Source organism: Prionailurus bengalensis, chromosome B2 (assembly GCF_016509475.1).
Source record: "Prionailurus bengalensis isolate Pbe53 chromosome B2, Fcat_Pben_1.1_paternal_pri, whole genome shotgun sequence".
NCBI lineage: Eukaryota > Metazoa > Chordata > Mammalia > Carnivora > Felidae > Prionailurus > Prionailurus bengalensis.
Window position 1 is genome coordinate 17608331 of NC_057349.1, and position 13988 is coordinate 17622318.

At 43.4% G+C, this 13988-nt stretch overlaps 1 protein-coding gene across 1 annotated transcript in view; it reads left to right on the forward strand.

Annotated features, from left to right (window-relative positions):
• Positions 1–9961, forward strand: part of NEDD9 (neural precursor cell expressed, developmentally down-regulated 9) — a 59139-nt gene extending 49178 nt beyond the window's left edge. The window contains exons 5-9 of the mRNA XM_043593131.1: positions 813–914; positions 1880–1981; positions 2937–4172; positions 5461–5550; positions 7621–9961. Of these exons, the coding sequence (XP_043449066.1) occupies positions 813–914; positions 1880–1981; positions 2937–4172; positions 5461–5550; positions 7621–8130 (2040 nt within the window). The 3' untranslated portion in view covers positions 8131–9961. The remainder of the gene's footprint in view (positions 1–812; positions 915–1879; positions 1982–2936; positions 4173–5460; positions 5551–7620) is intronic.
• The last annotated feature ends 4027 nt before the right edge of the window (positions 9962–13988 follow it).

Below are 13988 nucleotides of genomic sequence, written 5' to 3' on the forward strand. Positions count from 1 at the left end.
CCTTGCTTAGGACACAAGGAAGGCTGTAGATACGAAAATCCCAGCCTGTCAGGTGAGATTCCTTTCACTGGCATTGGTTCCAGATGCCACAGTTGTGATGAGTGTGTTTGACTTCCCACATCCCTTGGACATAGGTACTGTCTGGGATGGCTGCTTCCCTGGTGGAAACAAGAAAATGATTAGAGACATGACCTCTGTTCCGAGTGGCTCACAGGTCCATCTGTCATTTGTTTCAAAGGTTAGATTGAAAGTTCCTGGAGGCTTCTGAGAGCACCACTGAGTGTTGCTTTCATAAAAGTGCTCTAGTGACCTATGGAATTTTAGTTATAATAATAATAATGTCACATGAAGAGGCATCCTGGGGAAGGTATGAGAGGAATTTTAAGTAGCTGAACTCTCTATTTGCATTATTCACTTTACAAATAGTTTCAGAGCCTTTAAAAAAAAAAAGTGCACCTTTTTTTCCCATTATCTGTGGTTTTGGTGCTCCAAAGGGATGATCTAGGACCTTCATAATTTAAGAATGATTCTCCCTTAAGTTGCATCTTGGGAATTGAGACTTTGACCTACTTTGAGATGATTTGTCACCATGAGGAAGAGGGTTGGAGCTATTTCAGGGATTTGTTCTTTGCTGGGATTCAAGAGGGGATTTAAAAGTATTCTGACTTGATGTCTCCTTGTCTCCTTCCTTTTCTGTCTTCCGTTCTTTGTTTATGGGGGAGAGGTGAGGGAGGAGTGCCTGGTTAGGAGGCTAAGAGATATACTAGGACGGGGGCTTGGAAGTTTACACCTCTGTATCTTCTTGCCCACAGGTGATAACCCCCGTGAGAACAGGCCAAGGCTATGTGTATGAGTACCCGACCAGATACCAAAAGGATATCTACGACATCCCTCCTTCCCACACCACTCAAGGGGTAGGTACCAGGGCCATGGTCACCTGCAGAGGGGACCACTTCAGGGTGGTATTCCTTCAAAGCTACAGAGCAAAGGGAAGTTCACAGATTAGGTGTGTTTCACGTGAAGAATTATTAAGTTCACCCATCCAGAAGCCATTTTAGCCAATGTTATGTAAATTATGTTTTCTGGGGGCGCTGGGGTGGCTCAGTCATTTAAGCATCTGACTTCCGCTCACGTCATGATCTCACAGTTCGTGAGTTCAAGCCCCACGTCAGGTTCTGTGTGGACAGCTCAGAGCCTGGAGCCTGCTTTGGGATTCTATGTCTCCCTTTCTCTCTGCCCCCCCCCCGCCCCCGCTCACATTCTTGTCTCTCTCTCTCTCTCAAAAATAAACATTAAAACAATTTTTTTTTAATAAATTATGTTTTCTGGATTTGCTTTATCAGGAAATCCTGATAGGCTTTTACTTGACAAAGCTTTTATTGCTTATCATTTTGTTTCAGGAAGTGTAAATTTTAAACCACAGTTGAACGTACAGTGTCGATATTTCACGTAATGTCATTTTTTTTTTCAACGTTTTTATTTATTTTTGGGACAGAGAGAGACAGAGCATGAACGGGGGAGGGCAGAGAGAGAGGGAGACACAGAATCGGAAACAGGCTCCAGGCTCTGAGCCATCAGCCCAGAGCCTGACGCGGGGCTCGAACTCACGGACCGCGAGATCGTGACCTGGCTGAAGTCGGATGCTCAACCGACTGCGCCACCCAGGCGCCCCCGTAATGTCATTTTTATATGCAGTCTGAGTCGAAAATTATGAAATATAAAAAGCAAAATTCCATCAAGCTCTTATCACGTAGAATGCAGTTAAAGAGCCAGGGTATACATAACCTGGCAAATAAATCCATAAGGAAAGGCTCAGTAGTGAAAAAAATGACAAGTATGCAACATTTCTGTTCTGGGTAACTCAAGTGTTTCTCTTCAGGTATATGACATCCCTCCATCATCAGTCAAAGTCCCTGTGTTTTCAGTTCCAGTGGGAGAAATAAAACCTCAAGGCGTCTATGACATCCCTCCTACAAAAGGGGTAAGTGACAGAGCAGCCCAAAAGGGGTGTGTGTGTGTGTTTATTGGAATAAAACAAGAAGGGCAAACCAAAGGGGAAAAACTAGTCTTTCTGAGAGAGTGAACGAGAGGAAGGAAAGGCGATAGTTAAAGATAAGTCTAAGGATTCCAGGGGCACGTGGCTGGCTTAGTTGGTAGAACACTTGACTCTTGATCTCGTGAGTTCGAGCCCCGTGCTGGACATAGAGATTATTTAAAAAAAACAAAAAAAAAAGTGAAAGGAAAAAAACACCTCAAAGATAAGTCTAAGGATTCCATATTTAGGGGACTGTGCTAAAAACGAGGTAGTCCGTAAAGGAGAGCCAGTAAGAAGGTACGATAATTCAGTTTGGCAAGCAACTAACACATCTCATATTTATGGAAAGTGTTACAGCTTCCTCGGCCCATAGACAGGGATCGGTGCGTTTGATGCACTCTGTTATCTGCTGGGGTATGCCTGCACAGGAAGTATAGATAAGGGAACTGTGTGTCAGGACATTTAAGCAACTTACGCAGCATTTCACGGCCGACAGGTCCAGGGAGAGACCTTGGGTCTCCCGACACCCAGTCCTGTGTGTTAACACGTAGTCTGCTGCCCAGCCCGGCTCAGCCGAGGAAGGAGGCCCGGGAGGTGGTCAGAAAAGCGGGACTGGGACCCAGGGAGGGACTGGGACCCAGGGAGGGCAACTCAGTCAGGCTCACAACTCACACACAGGCGGCACAGAGGCCACGGGGCGGAACGATCCTGTCAAAGGATGAGGGACGAACAGAGCTGAGCAGAGCCTTGGGAAACGCTGGCCGTCAAGTGGGTGGAAGGTGAAAAGGAGCCAGAGAGGCGGCCTGAGAATTCTAGCCTCATTTTAATGTCCTTTTCCATTTCTGCATGTTCGTATGCACCAAGCGAACAAATACCAGCTCCTGCTTCCTTTACTTTTCAGGTATATGCCATTTCACCCTCTACTTGCCGAGACGAGGCAGGGCTGAGGGAAAAAGAGTATGATTTCCCCCCTCCGGTGAGGCAATCGGGAAGGCTGGACGTCAGACCAGAGGGCGTTTATGACATCCCCCCAGCCAGCACCAAGCCAATGGGGAAGGACCTTCGCATAAAATATAACTGTGATGCTCCGGGAGCCACTGAACTGGCCACACGAAGACACCAAAGCGTTTCGGTGAACCACCCACAGCTGGGACAGTCACTGGGCGCCCAGAACGATGCATATGATGTCCCCCGAGGGGTTCAGTTTCTGGAGCCAGCGGCAGAAAGCGGTGAGAAAGCAAACCCCGAAGAAAGAGACGGCGTGTACGACGTCCCTCTGCACAACCCACCAGATGTCAAAGGCTCTCAGGACGTGGTGGACAGTATCAACCGGTTATCTTTCTCCAGCACGGGCAGCACCAGGAGTAACATGTCCACGTCTTCGACCACCTCCAAGGACTCCTCGCTGTCAGCCTCCCCGTCTCAGGACAAAAGGCTCTTACTGGATCCAGACACAGCCATCGAGAGACTTCACCGGCTCCAGCAGACCCTGGAGACGGGCGTCGCCAGCCTCATGGCGCTGGTCACCACAGACTGGCGGTGTTACGGATACATGGAACAACACGTCAACGAGATCCGCACCGCGGTGGACAAGGTGGAGCTGTTCGTGAGGGACTACCTCCATTTTGCCAAGGGAGCTGTAGCAAACGCTTCCTGCCTCCCCGAACTCGTCCTCCATAACAAAATGAAGCGGGAGCTCCAAAGAGTGGAAGACTCCCACCAGATTCTGAGCCAGACCAGCCATGACTTAAACGAGCACAGCTGGTCCCTGAACATTCTGGCCATCAACAAGCCCCAGAACAAGTGCGATGATCTGGACCGGTTTGTGATGGTGGCGAAGACAGTGCCCGACGATGCCAAGCAGCTCACCACAACCATCAACACCAACGCGGAGGCGCTCTTTAGACCAGGCGCGGGCAGCTCACACGTGAAGAGTGGGTCTGGGAACATCATGAACTCCGCTGAGTACCCACACGCCGCGTCCCAGATGCAGCTGCTGCATCCCGGGGACCACAAGGCCCAAGCCCTCACCAAGCCATTGCCCCCGAGCCTAGGCAAGGACCAGCCTCCTGACTGTAGCAGCAGCGATGGGTCTGAAAGGAGCTGGATGGATGATTATGATTATGTCCACCTACAGGTAAGGAAACCAGACCCATAAAAGCACCTATACTCGTGTCTGGAGAGCCTGGGACATGGAGGGGAGAACATGATTACTGGTTCACAAACAAAATTAGTAGTTCACAGATGGAGGCGATATCGTACTGTTGGGAGAACACTGGCCGGAGAGTCCTGAGTCCCCGGCTCTAGACCTTTCCCCGACACTAACTGTGATTGACTTCTCAAACCTGCCAGGGTTGTAATTTCTTCATTTGCAACATGAGTGAAGCACAGAGTTGGAGTGATCCATTGATATGCCTCAGGCAAACAGAAAGAGACTCCCCAAGTAGGAGAGTGGGCCCCCAGATAATCATACCCTCTCCACTTCTGTTGACATTCTGTCATATAGTTCTGCGTGGTATTTTATTTGAAAAAGGAGAAAGGCACCGTTAAGGAAAAAAAAACGCAAACCTCTATACTAAAGCGTGTCTAAGGTCCCTTCAGCTCTATAATGTGTGTGTGTGTTTAATTACCTACAGAAAAACTTAACCCGACCTCAGGCTTACCTTAAGGAACACTGGGCATTTGTCAATTGACGTAGAACTTAACCAGCACATGGGAAGCTGGACAGGCACAGTTGGCCTCCTACAAGTGGGAAATTCTACCAAGCTGACCTGAGATCCCTTTCACTTTGGGGAATTCAGACATTCTACCAGGGTCCATTACTTAGAATTTGGTGTGCTGTCTTATTCACTTGACTGAGAGGCATGGATTATCCTGAGAACTGATGAACTACTACAATTCCCTTGGGTGCAAGAGACTGGGGAAGGGAGAGAGCTGAGCCCGCCCTCCCTCCCCCATCTCCCAGTGCTAAGGAAAGGTGTGGAGAGAGAGTAGATGGGGGCATTCACCATTCATATGGTGGGTTGTCCAGCTCTGTCTGTTGGAAATACCGATTTGGTGTAGAGTCATAGATGATTCAACGAAACCAGGAGCGCAGCGTGGATCCCATTAGAACGCTGAGAAACAGTGTTGCTTAAGGAGGTTTGAAGGGGATTGTGGATCTCCAAGAATGGTGAAGTGGAGCAGAGATGGTGGCCTCTCACATGGACACGGACTTTACTTTTCAGCCTTGACCTCCATGGTGACTCTGGAAGTCTGGCAAAGAAGCACACCAGGGCCTGGGGTTCACAGGGCCTAACTGGGCCTGTGGGAAATCGCCAAGGCATTGGAAAATGAAAGGGTATTTACACGTTTGTCAATGAAATTGTTAGCATAAGTGAATCACAGGGGTGATGTAATGTTTTCTTTGTGTTGAAAAATAATAGGGCAAGGAGGAGTTTGAGAGGCAACAGAAAGAGCTGCTGGAAAAGGAAAATATCATCAAACAGAGCAAGATGCAGCTGGAACATCATCAGGTAAGTTCACTCAGAACAAAACCTACTGGGTATTGAAAAGATTTCCCACTTAATAAGGAAGGTGTTACTTCAAAAGATTATGGTTTTGATCCTTCCAGCATACTTTGGCATAAATAGGCTCTAAGGCATATAATAGGGTATAAGAACAAAGAGAAAGTTTATAGCATTGGTAATCCAGCTGGTGTTCCTGGATTATGTCCAAACAGCCATTTTTTTCCGGGCTAATTCTTTATATCTAACATATTAGGACTCTTTGGGTTAAAGCTGTTGGTCTCAAGGAGCAGGACCCACTCAAGCTAGCCCAAGCAAACAGGTTTTATAGTAGGGGAATGCAAGAACAGAAAATGCAGATATAGCCAGGTCTGATGAGAGCTAGGACTATAAATTCTCTCTCCTTCTGTACTTCCTTTGCTTTTCTCTAAATCTGCTTCCTTCTCTATTTTCTAGCAGTTTCCTTTGCTTATCTATTCATTTGTCGCCCCTCTAACTTTACAGAACCCATAAATGGCCACTCAAAGTCCTTTCTACAGATGGCTTTTCGTCTCAGCTTCCTCAGCTGATGGTTTCCTACTGTGGTTCATCAAATTCCTCGAAAAAAAAAAAAAAGAGCCTAATTGGGTCATCTCTATCTCTCTCTCTCCTACAACTCAAGCCTATGGCTTGGCTGTTTGTTCTTGGTCCAATCGAAGAGAACGAGGGCAGGATCAAATGTTTTCAAATTACATGCAAGCTCTTAAACAAGGGATTTGGGCAGGGCAGATTCACTCAACAGTTGGGCATGAGTGGGGCTGATAATGATGGGTATTGCTAGTAACTGGGCACAAAAAAAAAAAAAAAAGCAATGGATTGAGGACTTATAAGCCTTTTAAATTGAAACGAAATGGCATGCAGAGACATGTCCTTGCTTTCGGACCAGCCAACTATGTGACCTCAGGCAAGTCACTTAACCGCCATGAACTTCAGTTACTCGTGTATAAAATGAGAAGATACCCCCAGCTCTCCATCTAATAAGATGATACATTTATGAACATATTTGCAACAGCATAAACGAGATAACTAACTTCAAACATCACGTTGTACCTGGTTATATCGGCTTTGGCATTTGGCCAAGTAGGACAGCAGGGCTTTGGGGAATTTGTTGAAACCATAGCAATTCCTAAGAGGAAAGCAGAGTCGGTTGAAAAGTAAAGCTCATTGTGCATTTCTTGTGGGGGAAGCTGGACGAGGCTATCCCTACTCTGACTGAGCCCCACCTTGGAGCAGATCACTGAGTCCTAAGCTAAGGTCACAAATAGTCCTCACCTGCAAAAGAAGGGTCTTTCCTGAGATTTGGTGGAATAGCATGAAATTATTATCACTGCAGCTTAAATAATTCACCAGCTGGACGCAGGAAGGGAAGAAGAAAGCTAACGCTCATTGAGTCTGTGTGTGAGGAGCTTTTCTTTCAACAGCTCTGAGCAGCTAAATGGTATGATGCACAATTATTCAGATTCCCTTAGAGACGCTCTTCTCCACAATGTACATGTATTTACGTGCAATAGTCTCTCCTGCAGTGCTGGATAATAACATTCACGGATCTTGACTGAAAGAGTAGGAGAAATGGAAAGGGGTCACAGACTGTCATTTATCTAAGAGTCTGGAAGGGACAGAGTCAAGGCTTTCCCAGAGAAGGAACCAACTCTCAGTTTCCCTCGCCACCACTCAACGTTCAATAAACATTTACACAGAGGCTACAATAAACCAAACACCATTCTGAGCACTCTGTAAACCTTAACTCATTTCACCTTCATAAAGGTGCAGGTAACAGAGCTGAGTCTAAGCGCGAGCTGCCTTCCAGCCTTAGGGCAGAAGGGACCAATATGCAGTCACAGGGGCCCGATTCCTTAGGGATCCTCTACGTTTCACACTTTAGGAAAGTCAGACAACCTGACCAAGGCCTCCCATCTAATGAGCACTTGACTCTTGTTGGGGATTAAAATCCCTGTCCTTGAACTCCAAGCCCCGGGGTTCATTTCCGGCACAGCGCACTTGCCTTGCCCTTCAGGAAATCTGCTTTTTGCTTCCTTGCAGCTAAGTCAGTTCCAGCTGCTGGAACAGGAAATTACCAAGCCCGTGGAGAACGACATCTCCAAGTGGAAGCCCTCTCAGAGCCTCCCGACCACAAACAGCAGCGTGGGCTCTCAAGATAGGCAGCTGCTCTACTTCTACTATGACCAGTGTGAGACCCATTACATCTCCCTCCTCAATGCCATCGACGCCCTCTTCAGCTGTGTCAGCTCCGCGCAGCCCCCGCGCATCTTCGTGGCCCACAGCAAGTTTGTCATCCTGAGCGCACACAAACTGGTGTTCATTGGGGACACGCTGACGAGGCAGGTGGCCACCCAGGACATTCGCCACAAAGTGATGAACTCCAGCAACCAGCTCTGCGAACAGCTCAAGACTATAGTGATGGCGACCAAGATGGCCGCCCTCCATTACCCCAGCACCACGGCCCTGCAGGAGATGGTGCACCATGTGACAGACCTGTCCAGGAACGCCCAGCTCTTCAAGCGCTCTTTGCTGGAGATGGCAACCTTCTGAGAAGGGCAGGAAGAAGGGGGAGCTGAGCGCGCCACCAAGGAAAACTGGAAATGCTATCTGGTTTTTGTAAATGTTATCTATTTTTGTAGATAATTTTATATGAAAATGAAATATTTTAACATTTGATGGGGTTAGATGACATTCAGAAATTCAGGGAGCTCGAGGGGGAATTTTTTTTTTTTCCCGTGTGGTTCTTATGTAAACACGTAAGCATCTAAGGCATCAGCTGTACAGAAACGTGTCCATGTGCGTGTGTATGCCTGTGTATGCACGTTCGTTTGTAGACGTCTGTCCGAGACATTCCAGTAGAAAACATGAATTAAGAAGCACCTTAGTAACCACCTCCTAATGCTGCATTTTTTTCCTTTTTTTTTCTGTTGTTTTTTTTTTTTAGAAAACATACCAGCTAGTTGTAATATTGCCATATGTATACTAGCAATTATCCTGAGCCTGTCACTTCCAAGTGTGGGAAGCACGTATACATGCAAATGTTCACCTTCCAATAATGAGGCATGATGTGACTTGTTCTTGTTTTGGGGCCCATTTCAAAGTCGACCTTCTCGGGCACATTGTGGCAAAATGCCACACTTCTGATGGAGGAAGCCCTGTTAGAAGTTTCAGGAAGTGTATGTTGATTCAAGCACCGATATTTTCGAAGTATTTCAAGGCCATATTCCCAGTTGGGGCTGGGTTGTTTCAAAACAGAGAGGACATCACAATAAAAGGAGAGCACATGTTTCCCCGGGGCTTTTTGATCATCTGCGTTTATGAGTGATTTGGCCATGAGGCTTTCCAGAGGGTGTTTTAAATTTGCAAAGACCAGATTATTTGCAGCAGGAATCCATAAAGACATATCAGACTACGATTGTCCACAAAAAGCAGGGATGGTTCCGTTCTGTCAGGTTTAAGTAGAGGCCTTTTTGGACTCTCAACATTCACTTGGGTGCTACCACCGTCAGTACCTGAGGAAAACTGACCAGTTTCTTAGTCACTTAAAGGTTAAGAGCCTCCAGGCCACATTCTGTTCTATGAGGATCCATTGCTTGATCTCACACCCTTCTTCAAACATGCAGCTGCTGACCCAACACTGAGCCCATCCAGCCTTTACAATTCTGTCTGGCCCACGGCCCTGTGTAAACAGCCCATTGCCATCTCACAGCTCAGCAAAGTCCATTCCATAGTCTTCCCCCTTAAACCTGTTGGTGTTGGCACAGTACAGACACAACACAAGCCATCAGATTCATCTTGAGGCAGATGAGACCTTTCCTACCCAATGGGTAAAGGTATTCTCACATTACCAAGTCAGGAAGCATGTTATCTATGGGCTTTTGGTCCCGTTCTTATTTAATGGTTCTAGTCTAGCCTATTGGAAAACATTTTTATTTTGCAATATATGCCTTGACTTAATTAAGCTTGCTTGTTTTAAAAAACAAATCATTGGAACAGGAAGGGATTTAAGAGAAAAGAATGTGCGATCTAAGTGTGATGGAAAAAAAAAAATCAGTGAAACATCATAGAAGGTGCTTTTGAAAACAGCCGTGATTGTAGCTCTCCAAGTTCTCTGTCAAAAGATGATTACAAATTGTATGGTTATATGACAAGTAAGTTTGTAGGGAGGAAGGAGACTGCTGAAAATCAACTAAGCAGGAGTTCATAAGTGTCCCTATAGATTCCATTGTATAATAATGTGTATTTCTTAGGAGATGGCAGACTTGTTCTAAGTTACGTGGTGACATTTCACGTTTTCGAAACCAAAACATTCAGTCTGTATTACTCTTTCCCATCTTGTATGTAAAGGTTATTTTTTAAACATTAAATTTTTAGATCTCGATTTCCAAAGGCACTGGGCTTTCTTTTCCATATTTCTCTTTGTCACAGAGCAATACTAGAGATCTGGATTTTTTTAGGAGAATTGAGAGTTGTGTATTTTTTCACTTGGTGTCACTTCAGAGTGTATTTACATATGAAGAAAATTCTGCGATCTGTGGACATTGCCAAACCCAAATATCTGGAACAAGCCTTGGCTTCCCCAGAAAGCCTGTCCATTTAAATCATGGGTATGATGATTTCTACCATCATAATACGGATGATACCATTTGTGAGGTTTTAGAATCAAAGAGAGTTGCTTAATTCATTTTGGAAGAGACATAAAGAAACAGTTATAAGAAAACTAGATTTGATGAAAATTAGACATTCATATGCACATAAATTATTTTTAATGTTTAGCCCCCTCTTTCACACAGGTATCCTGTGAGATGAACAGATGAAGTTATTTGTATATATTTTGTATCATTTTGTCCACATCTATAAACATGAGCTGAGTTTTAAGAAAAGTGTCAAGACACTTCAATGGGGAATGAAGTCTTTTGAAAACATCGTACAGGAACAACTGGAACTCTCCATGGAAAAAAACGAAGACTTACCTTACAGCCTACACAACACTGAGATGGAGCATAGACTTACATGTAATACTTCTAGAAGAAAACATAGGAGAAAATCTTTGTGATTTCAGGTAGATAAAAGTTCCTTAGATAGAAAAATAAATAAGTAAGTAAATAACGGGTTATGATCTCCCGGTTCATGAGTTTGAGCCCCACTTTGGGTTCTGTGCTGACAGCTCAGAGCCTGCAGCCTGCTTCAGATTCTGTGTCTCCCTTTCTCTCTGCCCGTCCCCAACTCATGCTCTGTCTCTCTGTCTCTGTCTCTCTCTCAAAAATAAATGTTAAAAAAATTAATAAGTAATGAAATAACTAAATAAATGAATAAATCATAAAAGAAAAAAATCGATAATTTGGACTTTACCAAAATTAAAAACTCTGCTCTTCTAAGGAGACCATGAAAAATACAAAAAGGCAGCCCGCGAAGCAGGAGAAAATATTTGCATCACATAAATCCACCAGGGACATTAATCAATGAAGAGATGATGAAATTTTTTTCAATGGGCAAAAAATGTGAACAGAAACCTCACAAAAGAAGACATATGAATGGGCAATAAGTAAATGAAATGTAAACACACCAAATAGAGTCAATAAAATTAAGCAGGCAAGCCATCCCAACTGTTGACAAGACGGGAGCAAATGGAACCCTCATACACTATTGGTGAGAGTGTAAAATGCTACAAACACTTGGGAAAATACATAGGCAGTTCCTTAAAAAATTAAATTTATGCCTAATGTATTACTTAGGAAACCCTCTCGTACGTATTTACTCAAGAGAAATAAAAGCATATGTCCATACAAAGACTTGAAGAAGAGTGCTTATAGCAGCTCTATTTGTAATAGCCAAAATCTAGAAACAACCCATCTCCATCTGTGTGAATGAATAAAACCACTATTGTGTATCTACACAGTGGAATAATACACAGAAATAAAAAGGAACTACAAAATTGAAACAAAAACAATATGATTGAATTTCAAAACCATTGCGACATATAAAAGAAGACAAAACAGACTACATACGGTATGTTTCCATTTACACAAAATTCTAAAAATGCAAATTATAGTGACAGGAAGCAGCTCAGTGGTGTCCTAGAAAGAGGAGGGGTGGCAGGGATTCCAAAGGAGCTCAGGGAAACTTTGGGGAAATGATGAAAATGGCTATTTTATTGACCATGGTGATAGCTTCACAGGTATACACCTGTCAAATCATCAGTTTGTACACCTGAAATACATACAATTTATTCTTTTGTTAGTTATGACTTTTTTAAAACTAAATGATCTAAACGCACCAATTAAAAGTCAGATTCTCAAACTGGATTTTTTTTTTAAAGCAAGACTAAGCTATATACTATTTAAAAGACACCTGCACTAAATGAAAATATACATATAAGTTTAAAAGCAAAGGGATGGAAAGAGATGTACCGTGCACATTCTGATTTAAAAAGAAAGCTGGAGCAGCTACATTAGCAGACAAAGAATTGAGAACAAGGACAAAGGAGGACACTGCAAGATAAAAGGGTCAACTCATAGAAAAAATTATTTATTTGGTATGTACCTAATCACAAAGTTTCAAAATTTATGAAGCAAAAACTGATATAACTGAAAGGAAAAATGGGAAATCTGTAATTAAAGGTGGAGATTTAGATACTTCTGCCTCAGTAATTAATAGAACAAGTAAACAATTACCAGTAATAACTGCTAAAGATTATTCCAGGGAGCATCTGGAACTCCCTACACTGCTGGTAGGAATGTAAAATGGTGCCACCATTTTGGAAAATGGTTTGGCAATCTCTTACAAAGTTAAATATACACTTACCATATAACCCAGCGATTCCAATCATAGGTATTTACCCAAGAGAAATTAAAATATGTATGTCCACACAAAAAACTAACTTGCTTTATTCATCATAGTCCCAAAGGAAAACAATCCAATGGCATCCACAGGTGAGTGGATAAATAAATTGTGGTCTATTCATACAATGGAACACTATTCATTAATAAAAAGGAGTGAACACCAGTAATTTCTCTGACAACAGCCATAGCAACATTTTTCTAGCTATGTCTCCTGAGGCAAGGAAAACAAAAGCAAAAATAAGCTATTGGGATTACATCAAAATATAAAGCCTCTGCACAGTGAAGGAAATAATCAACAAAACAAAAAGGCAACCTATAGAAGGGGAGAAGATATTTGCAAATGGCATATCCAATAAGGGTCAGTATCCAAAATGTATAAAGAACTTATACAACTCAATACCAGAAACCAAATAATCCAATTAAAAAATGGGCACAAGGGGCGCCCGGGTGGCTTAGCTGGCTGAGCGCCCGACTGTTGATTTCATCTCAGGTCATGATCCCAGGGTTGTGGGATTGAGCCCTGTGTCAGGCTCTGCACTGAGTATGGAGCCTGCTTAAGATTCTCTCTCTCCCTCAGTCCCTCTCCCCTGCTCCCTCTCTCTCTCTCTAAAAACAAATAAAAAGTGGGCAGAAGCCATGAACAGACATCTCCCTGAAGAAGAGATACAGATGACAAATTGATACATGAAAAGATGCTCAACACCACTTCTCATCAGGGAAATGCAAGTCAAACCACAATGAGATACCACCTCACATCTGTCAGAATGGCTAAAATAAAAAACACAAGGAACAAGTGCTGGTGAGGATGTGGAGAAAAAGGGACCCTCGTGCACTGTTGGTGGGAATGAAAACTGGTACAGTCACTGTGGAAAACAGTATGGAGGTTCCTCAAAAAATTAAAAATAGAATTACCATAGTATCCAGTAATCACACTGCTGGGTATTTACCCAAAGAATACAAAAACACTAATTCAAAAGGATACATACACCCCTATGTTTATTGCAGCATTATTTACAATAGTCAAATTATGGAAGCAACCCAAATGTCCATCAATAAATGAATGGATAAAGAAGGTGGTATACATATAAGGAATATTACTGAGCCATAAAAAAGAATGGCATCTTGCCATTTGCAACAACATGGATGGAGCTAGAGAGCATGATGGGAAGCAAAATAAGTCAAAGAAGGACAAATACCATACGATTTCACTCATATGTGGAATTTAAGAAACAAAACAAATGAACAAATCAAAAACGAGACGAACCGAAAAAACTGATGGTTACCAGAGGGGAGGTGAGTGTGGGGACGGGCGACACAGACAAAGGACATTAAGAGCACACTTACATGATGAGCTCTGCGTAATGTACAGAATTGCCGCATCATATTGTACACCTGAAACTAACATAGTGCGATGTTAACTCTAGAAAAAGAAAGTCACCAAAACAAAAATAAATAAATAAATAAAAAGGAGTGAATTAACGACACATGTAACAACATGGATGGATCCACCTTAGAAACATTTTGCTGAGAAAAAGCCACCCAAATAAAGAGTACATATATACGAAG